The sequence below is a fragment of the Dermochelys coriacea genome, chromosome 8 (assembly GCF_009764565.3).
Source record: "Dermochelys coriacea isolate rDerCor1 chromosome 8, rDerCor1.pri.v4, whole genome shotgun sequence".
NCBI classification, from domain to species: Eukaryota; Metazoa; Chordata; order Testudines; family Dermochelyidae; genus Dermochelys; species Dermochelys coriacea.
In genome coordinates this window covers 25027549-25036881 of record NC_050075.1, presented here as the reverse complement: position 1 = coordinate 25036881, position 9333 = coordinate 25027549, and the positions used below count along the sequence as shown (strand labels likewise).

General features: G+C 35.8%; 1 protein-coding gene across 4 annotated transcripts in view; it reads right to left on the bottom strand.

The window, feature by feature from the left end:
- Positions 1 to 580: 580 nt before the first annotated feature.
- Positions 581 to 9333, bottom strand: part of GABRG2 (gamma-aminobutyric acid type A receptor subunit gamma2) — a 94889-nt gene continuing 86136 nt past the window's right edge. The window contains exons 8-10 of one of the 4 annotated variants that reach the window (XM_038414625.2): positions 6247 to 6452; positions 4283 to 4306; positions 581 to 2785 (exon numbers count right to left, since the gene is read on the bottom strand). In XM_038414625.2, coding sequence (XP_038270553.1) covers positions 2510 to 2785; positions 4283 to 4306; positions 6247 to 6452 — 506 coding nt within the window. In that variant the 3' untranslated portion in view covers positions 581 to 2509. The remainder of the gene's footprint in view (positions 2786 to 4282; positions 4307 to 6246; positions 6453 to 9333) is intronic. The other 3 variants (XM_043490870.1, XM_038414626.2, XM_043490871.1) reach the window with 3 other exon arrangements.

Below are 9333 nucleotides of genomic sequence, written 5' to 3'. Positions count from 1 at the left end.
CACAAGGTCCTGAAAGGAATATTTTCTTCACTTGTATCACTGTACACTCTTGAAGGCTTGATGCATTATTGAAATGGGAATGTATTAGCTTTTATTTAAAATATTTATTGTCTACTACTGGAAAAAGGATGTCAGGCTTGATGATGGTGAGTGATCTGCTCTGGTATAGTAAATCCTAAATCATAATAGTTTTATTTTGGTCAATATTTGGCCTGATTTGCTCCTGCCATGCACCTTGTATAGTCATACTTTCAGATGGAGAATCAAACTAATATCCTTTTTTAGACCAATACATCCATTCCACTGGTTCTCAAGAGTGGGGTGAACCTAAAGTGGTGATCTACTTTAAGGCCTTGATCCTGCAAACACGTCTTCAAAAGCCCATTTTCTCATTTTGAGTCAAAGAGCCTATTCACATACTTAAAGTTAAGCACATGTATAAATGCTTTCTGGATTGGGAGCTAAATCATTATTATTTCACAATCTAGGCAGTTTAAAAATAAAGCCTTCTCAAGAGCAAACCGTAATACTGTTCTAATATGCTTTAAGCTACTTTTAACAAAGTAACCACAAGGATACTGGAGAGTGGAGTGCAGCAATTTTATTGAAAAAGTCCACTAGTGTGTGCAGTTCCTTTATTAAAAGGTTGTCAAATACATTGGACAAGGAACAATTGATGATCAAGTATTAGTTATACCTTTCTATACATGTTTATTTCCAAAACTATACAAACAGTGGAAAACTGTCTTTATGTCTCCATATAATCTAATAGTAATTGTATAATAACATACATATACATTTCTCATTGCAAACTCCAAACCCATTTTCCTAGAGTTGACATTTTACATCTTTGACAATAAAAAAAAAATGTCAGTAATATTTACATGTGCTTAACATTGCATAATTGAGCATCATACAGGTTCTGAAAACCACTGGCTAAATGAGTTTCAAGATTCACCCAGGTGGGTTAAATAGTTTTTAATACACATAAGCTATGCACATATGATTTATTAGCAAAGACACTCTTCATTTCCTTTTATTGTTTCAAGGTTACCTGTAAATTGTGTGCTAGCCAGGATTAGAGTCTGTATTTTTGGAAAGGTACACACAGAACAAAAAGCAGTACTGACTGATATTGCTGTTCAGAAACATGAATGGGTGGTGAATGATAGGTGTATACATAGTGCAAAGTATAATGAACCAAAATGAACCTGAAGTTTACCTAGAGAATAAATATTTGTTGTGGTTGCTAAGAATCAAAGCTGTTTCTAATCCTTCTGATTAATTCAAATTGATTGTGTATTATTATTATTATTATTTATTTATTAGTGTATTTGTATTACTGTAGCACTTAGGTGCTCTACTCATGGGCCAGGACCCCAGTGTGCTAGGTGCTGTTCAAACACACAACAAAAAGATGGTGTCTGCTCCAAGGGGCTTACAATCTATTTTCCCAAAAACCCTATGTGAGAAGAATAATCAAAGTTCAGGCTCAATATGGGAAAAGATTCATTAAAAACGTATGTATTAAAAGACTACAGTTGATCTTGCAATATATAATAATTGCAAATTCAGCTGAGACAAAACAATGTTTTCATTGGAAAATGAGAGCTAAAACAGCAGCAAACACATGCAGTTACTTTATAAACTAAGTATTATATTGGTCATACAGATTGTTCTGTCGACATGTTATTTGTTTCAATCCTTAACGCTTCTCTAAAGTCTTACATGAAAGTGTTGTTGTCTGCTTGAATCTTCCATGCATGAGGGAGCGGGGCAATTTTTCCAAGGAAAAAAAATTATCCACATTTCAGTTACAATAGCACAGCCAGAGACACAAAATAAAAGACAATACTTTATGGTACCTTTGCTTCATTTATTTTGGCCAAAAGAGATGCATGCACTAGAGACTTTAAGTACTACAAGGTATTGAAATATTTACAGCATTGTACATGTGTTCTTAACGGGATGGCATAGCGAAATGTCTATTTTTATTTGAGAGGGAAAGTTACTTTGCTAGCCTACTAACATTTATTTGAAGTGAAAGGTGAAAGATGACTCTTCCAAAAAGAAAAGCCTACAGAGGACAAAGATATAGCATATTTATAGTAGATGCTAACAAAGTGTACAGTACTTTACCTTGAAATTCTAGCCTCAGTCACTCATGATTGAAATGACAATATCCAATCATTAATGAAAGTTGGCATGTTTCCCTCCCTTTTCCCCAATACTGCTCTATTTGTTTCTATTCTAGCTGGTAGAGCTGCATGTTACTTGCTTTATTTTTTGTTTCAAATCACTTAAACATATTGAATGGAATTATTTAAATCACAATAATTATATGATAGTTTTAGACGAATGATATGATTGATATTTATTGGGTTATGGCACTAGAGAATTCAGACCACTATAAAGCATGTCATAAATACTTTAAGTGGACTTCAAAAGGAAACCATCTCTCTAAGAAATTCAGTGAGTAAGGCTCATATCACCTATTTCCTTTCTGATTTTAAAGGTAAAGGTAGGATACCCAGTACACCAGGTTAAACAAACAGAAGGCAGTTGGAAAGAAGATTCGGGCATAGGAGTCCATTTTGGCAACACGGATGTGTATTCTTCCATGCCGCCACGCCCCTGTTCGGCAATCCTCAAAGCAGCAGAAAAAACTTGCACAGTCCTTGCCATCGAGACACTCATACCCATACTCTTCATCCCTTTCTTGGAGGTGTGTGGCATTGTTCATTTGAATAGTAGCTGATCTTGGTCGGATATCAATTGTAGGTGCCTGTGATGAATGAGGGACAAAATATGGGATCAGGAAGAAAGAGATTGTTACACTCTTCATAACAAAACTTGATTTAGACTAATGATCAATCTTTGCAAAGGATGGTTCGACTTAGGGGTAAATAGGGACTTGCTAAAGAATAGGAGCTCTAATAGTAAATCCTTATTTTTAAACTATTAAAAGAACATTTTCATATATATAGCTTAAATTCTGAGATAAGCAATGCAGATTACTATTACATATTAATAAATATGAGTAGGTAGGTTTAATGCCAAATAAATTAAAGTTTAGAGGTTAAAGGAAACATTCAGGAATTCAAATTAATGGCAATTTGGATTGCTTTTGCCTTTTATATAGTAGTTGCATGATATATGAAGACAATTATTGGTGTTGCACATGAAAGGAATTGCAGTAATCAACTGGAAATGCAGGATTTTCTTTAATAAAAGTGTGACCATGCTTAGGCATTGGCAAATAACTGTAATTTGCTGAAAAGAGCGAAGAGAATGTTAACTGGTTCTTCTGAATCAAGGGGTTTGAATCGTCTATGTAACAGTCTCCAAGTTTGCTTTTATTAATCCATACAGCTCGGCATCTACCATTGTTCACCATCTGGAAGCCTCTACATGTCCAACACTGTATACAGTAGCTGTACATGTATGTACATTTGCTATAAATTGAATTAATTAGGCATTTTCAACTATTTTGAGCAATTGGTGAACATAGCATTGCATAATGCATGCCACCCAAACTTTTGGCTGACACCTGGCCAATTTTTTTAATGATTCTAGAAAATTATGACATGTCAATTTCCACAGAATATGTCAATTCTATTCGCTTCAGCTTAAATATTCTTCTTTTTTCCCCCCTCAGACTCAATCTCTGCATTTCTGAATGAAGATCAGAGTCAGATGTAGTATACAGCTATCTATATTTGCTATTTTGGATAACAGCAGCATGTGGATCCAGTGACAGTATTAGAAAATGTATGCATTTAAAACCCTTTCAAAACTCTGACGTTAGACATAAGAACACCATACAGGTAATCAATGATGACAGTGAATTTTGAAGAGTTCATCATTAGAAGAGATTTTGGTTTTGTTTATTTAAATTAGACCACAAAGGTTAAAGGGGGTCAGAGTTGAGTTCTAAAAGGGTACATTACTGGTGCTTAGTGTGGCTGGTGGTATTGGATCCCATGGGTAATTGATAAAGAGAGAAATACAGATGCTTTAAACACATTAGGCTCTCTTAGCTCATGCGATCCAAAAATGTTGGGCTCTCTTGAACTTCAAGTTCAAAACCGTGAGTGAGTCAGGGTTCGGGCTGCTGAATCAACTCTACAAATTTGTTTAGAAATCTGTAGCCATTCTACTTATTTAGGATATTGTCTGAGTAGAATGCTTAAATGTCTAATTAAAAAAAAATCTCATTTAAGCTCTAATAGTTAAATTCAGCAGTCGCATGCAGTAAATTTCCATTCCAAAAACTTTATACCTTGAAGGAAAACATCCGAAGAAGCTTTTGTTTTGCAGACAGAAAAGAGAATCAAAATTTTTAAAATAAAGAAAGAAAGAAGAGGAAGAAAGAGAAAAAAAAATATAAATTAAAGATACTTTTTTAAAAATATAGCAGGTAAAAAAAGAAGTAAATTATAAACAGGAAAGGGGAACAGCCTTTTAAATAAGAAACTCTGTTATACTACGGACAAGAAAATATTTCTCTCATCTCAGTGACATGTAATTAAAGTGGACAAAGCCACAAAATAGGGAACCTGGTTTCAATCTTTTCATTGTTCAGGGGAATTAAGAGCTGTCATTTGGGTCATTCTATTTTAAAACTAAGGGCTAGCTGCAAAGTTTGGATTTACATTTCGGGGCCAAAGTCTCTGCTATTGGAAATTGGCCCTTCAACTCTCCACCCTAATGTTCAGGGTTTCTTTGAGCCTTGATTTAGTATCAGGCCCATCCCTACTTCTGATCTGAGGAAAGAAAACATAATCTTCTGTTGGACTGAAGAAAAGAAATGTCCCCAAGTGCCCACAAACCTTACTGTTTACATGACTTCTGTTTGGTTATTTATCTAGGACAAACAAATTCATGTTTTGTTTTGTTCTTTTTGGTAAATCAGCAAACCATTGACAAGCTTTTAATTAATGTAACAAAATTATTTACAATAAGATAAAACTGTGCATTACAATGACAAAAATGTTAATCTTTATTTGCTCTCCTGTGTATTTGTCCTCCTATGCATAAGTGCCTAAAGGATTAAAGTAGTGTTCAGAGCCATGTTATTCTGTATCCACAAAAAGAAAAGGAGTACTTGTGGCACCTTTAGGAGTACTCTTTTTCTTTTTTCTAAAGGATTTAGGCGCTCAAGTCCAATTGACTTAGGTACATTTGAAAATTTCCATTGATGTACTCCACGTACCGTGAGTGTGTGTAGAGGGAATGCAGAGGAAAAACTTCAAATGCATTTTCTTTCTTTTTGTATTTTGTCTTTTTTGGTTCCCTCCCTCCCCCACACACTTAGATTCTTTTGCTCTAGAAGAACAGAGTTTTGCTTCAGCATGGAAGGGTAAGGTACCAACCTCACTGAAACCAAACAGTCTGCAAATACTGCACTGACAACAGGGGATTTCCAGTGGCCTTCACTGCAGCTGTTATAAAGGCTGTTATCATATACTTGTTATTGCTAGCAGGTAACGCTATATGTTTTAATAGAATCACATTCTGAGGTACGAAATAAAAAAGGGATTCAGGAGAGAGAGTACAGTAAGGAAAATAAAACAAGGAAAGAATAGAAAGGAAAGAGAGACAGGGATTTGCAAAAAATACATTTTGTGCTTTGAAAATAAAAATGAAACACTCAAGTGCTCTGTATTCTTTACATTGCCTTTGTCATTCCCCATGAAGTAATGGTACATAAACAGGTATTTTTCCCTACATAAATGAATCTAACGGAGAAAATTCCCATTGTGACCAAGAAGTTTTGATAATCATGCAACAAGATGGGGACAGCAATAAAAAACAGAATAGCTGAATTTTTAAATCTGCCTTGTGCAGTAAAGAAAAGATAATCATTTCAGCGTACAAACAGAAAATCACTGTATAAGGTCACAAGATACTGGCAGAGCTAAGACAGAGAAATTGATTCTCATGTCAGTGACTCTATTTACCATAACATGAAGGCATGGTTTTGGTAATAGTTGTAACTTTGGTTAGATGGAGCCTGCCACTAAGAAATCAATCTCTAGGCGCCCAGACAACTGTACTATATCAACTATTCATTCCCCAGGGTTGACTGAGTTTGTATTCCCATTTACGTCTATGAACGGTTTACAGCTATAGCACAATATAATGAAAAGACAAACACAAAGTAGGATTTAAATGCTCTCTCAGAAAACATAACTGAGATCTATATAGAGAAGTTTTCAGTCTTGACAGTAAAACAATACATACTGGGTTTTTCTTCTTTTTGTCTTTATCCTTGCTTGGTTTTCTGTTGCTGACAAAGTAGTGCAGGGTCCCATACTCCACCAGTGCAGAAAAAACAAAAATAAAACAAACTGACACAAAAAGATCCATTGCTGTCACATAAGAGACCTTGGGAAGAGATTTACGAGCAATTGTACTGAGGGTGGTCATTGTCAGAACAGTTGTAATACCTGGTAAGGAGACAGAATTGAACAAAAAAATGTTACTATTTAAGGTGACAAAGAAACTCTGTCACTTGCCACATGCTGACTGGTTTTGAAGGATGCCCTGGAGTCCTGACATACAGTGAGAGTGTTAAAAAGCAGCATGCTAAGCATGAGAGACTTGTGTATTCAGTGAGAGACTCCAGGTACTCACAGGAAATACGAATTACAATGCATTGTTTCCTACAAAGGGACTCCCCTGCTGTAGCACCTGAAGAATATTAGGAAAAAAGATAACTTTTCAGCAGAGGTAGCCAAACTCAACTGGGAGAAAAAAAGATCATCCTCAAAAATTTTGTCCATCTTTAGAACTGAACTTTTTGAAGGTTCTTTATGTTGAAATAAGTTTCCTTCATTTTCCGTTTCTGGGCAGTGCTGAAATACCCAAAGAAAAGTATTAGAAGCTATTACAAGAAATTGAAATGCCTAAAATCTCTCAAGAAAGTATTATGAAAAAAAAAATAGTGGAAAAAAAGGGGGGGCTAGAATCTTAAATGTCAACAAAAAGCCAAGATCTTTATTTAATGTCTCAGATGAATATCTTATATGAATGAGTTTGATGTTCATTAAATGAGGGATTAAGGATGCCATCTAAAACTCCCACTCATTTCATTGGGGTTTGCATCTGTTCTTCATAGCAATGACCAACTGACCACAGTCAAATATGTAGGGAAACTTGCACCTCACTATCCACTGTAATTCTGACAATTCCCCTTAATTGTAACTAATCCACCGTCTGTGGGACTATTTTATAATTTTAAAGTTTTTGATGCAAAATCAGAATTTCCATAGGGCCTAATTCAGAGCCCACTGAAATCAGCGCAAAGACTCCCATAGTCTATGATGGGTTTTGGATCAGGCCCATAAAGACTTAACAGAAAAACAAACCCCACAAATTAATCCTCATAAAATGCTTTTATGGATTGAAAATACAAAAAAAAAAAAAAAAGGAGAGTTAAGGGAAATTACCATTTTTCTCTAATTACAAAAGCTAAAATTATAATAAATAATTGTCAGCTTGAACCTTCACACCTGCCTACATTCTTATATTTTGAGTTTACATTATGAATACCTATATATTTTGAGTACAGAAAACTGCTCATCCACGCACAAGAATTGAAAGCCAACACTGATCACCAAATAGAGACTGAATTTGTATGTATGTGAAGTGACTTCTCCTGTATAATGTTGAAGGTGAACATCAATGATGGTTTCCCACAATTGAAATAACTCCGAAACCCACATACAAACTGACAGAATCTCTGCTGATCCTTGTATGACATTAAGAACCTCTGTGTTCACACCCAGCACACGATTGAAATAATCTTTGTACAAAATGTGTCTTGTGAGGTATCATTAAAAAACTAACAAGACACAGATCATTAATGTTCTTCTGTGATGTATGTATGCGGTGGGGTATTAAGAGTTCTGGATGTATGTATGCTAGAATTATGACTAAAGTGTGTAATCCTGGAAGGTCAGGGGGAGTTGTTAAACAGATCTATGTCCCATTGTTAATAAATTTGTTTTGCTTTGTAAAAACAAAACAAAACATAACTCCGTGCTGTGTTTAATTGGAAGGGTGTACTTACCTCAGGTAAATTAATAAATTGTGTCCATTTATTCTTTGACAAATGGTGGACACAAATCAGACGTCAAGAATTATAACATTCAAAAACCAGTCGGAGAACACTTCAGTCTCTCCGGTCACTCGATTACAGACCTGAGAGTAGGTATCCTTCAACAAAAAAACTTCAAAAACAGACTCCAACGAGAGACTGCTGAATTGGAATTAATTTGCAAACTGGATACAATTAACTTAGGCTTGAATAGAAACTGGGAGTGGATGGGTCATTACACAAAGTAAAACTATTTCCCCATGTTATTTCTCCTCCCCCACCCCCCACCCCCTACTGTTCTTCAGACGTTCTTGTTAACTGCTGGAAATGGCCCAACTTGATTATCACCATAAAAGGTTTTCCTCCTCCCCCCCCCATTCCTGCTGGTAATAGCTCATCTTAAGTATCACTCTCCTTACAGCGTGTATGATAAAACCTGTTGTTTCATGTTCTCTGTGTGTGTATATAAATCTCCCCACTGTATTTTCCACTGAATGCATCCGATGAAGTGAGCTGTAGCTCACGAAAGCTTATGCTCAAATAAATTTGTTAGTCTCTAAGGTGCAACAAGTACTCCTTTTCTTTTTGTTCCTGTGAAGTTTCCCTCCTACTTTTGCCAGACCCAGAGGTTTGGAGATTCTTAGAAGGTTGGTCTGAATTTTTGGGGGGTTTACTTGAAAGAAACCCAAACTTGGGCCTTTAGAAGTTTGCCCATCACTAGTATAAAATCATGTGATAAAAACTGCCATGATAAAAACTGCCATTCACATGCCTGCCTTCAAAGGTGATATGTCCCATTCTGTAGGTGAAGTAAACCCCAGGGATGAAGTTCATCCCTGAGGGAAACTTGCAAAGCATAGACAGACTGCTGGAAGTACACAGAACCCTGCTGAAATCAATGGAGCAGGCTGGCTGTGCATTGTAAATTGCAGGATCACATCCTTAAAGTCTAATTTAAGACCTTAACAGAGGTCTTATATGGTGTATAGGCCTTATGTGTGCCATCTGCAGAGGGCTGTCTGAAGATGGGTGATGTTCAGAAACAATAACTTTGACAACAGCTGAATATTTTTTGTGGGAGCAGTGGGGACAGGAGAGGTCACATAAGCTAACAGTCAGGTATTAAAACACATAATCATACAGAAGTAAGTATGGAATTAAAATACACACAACTGAGATACCAAAACATGGTGAACAATAACTCTTTAGATACAGACAAAAACAAACCT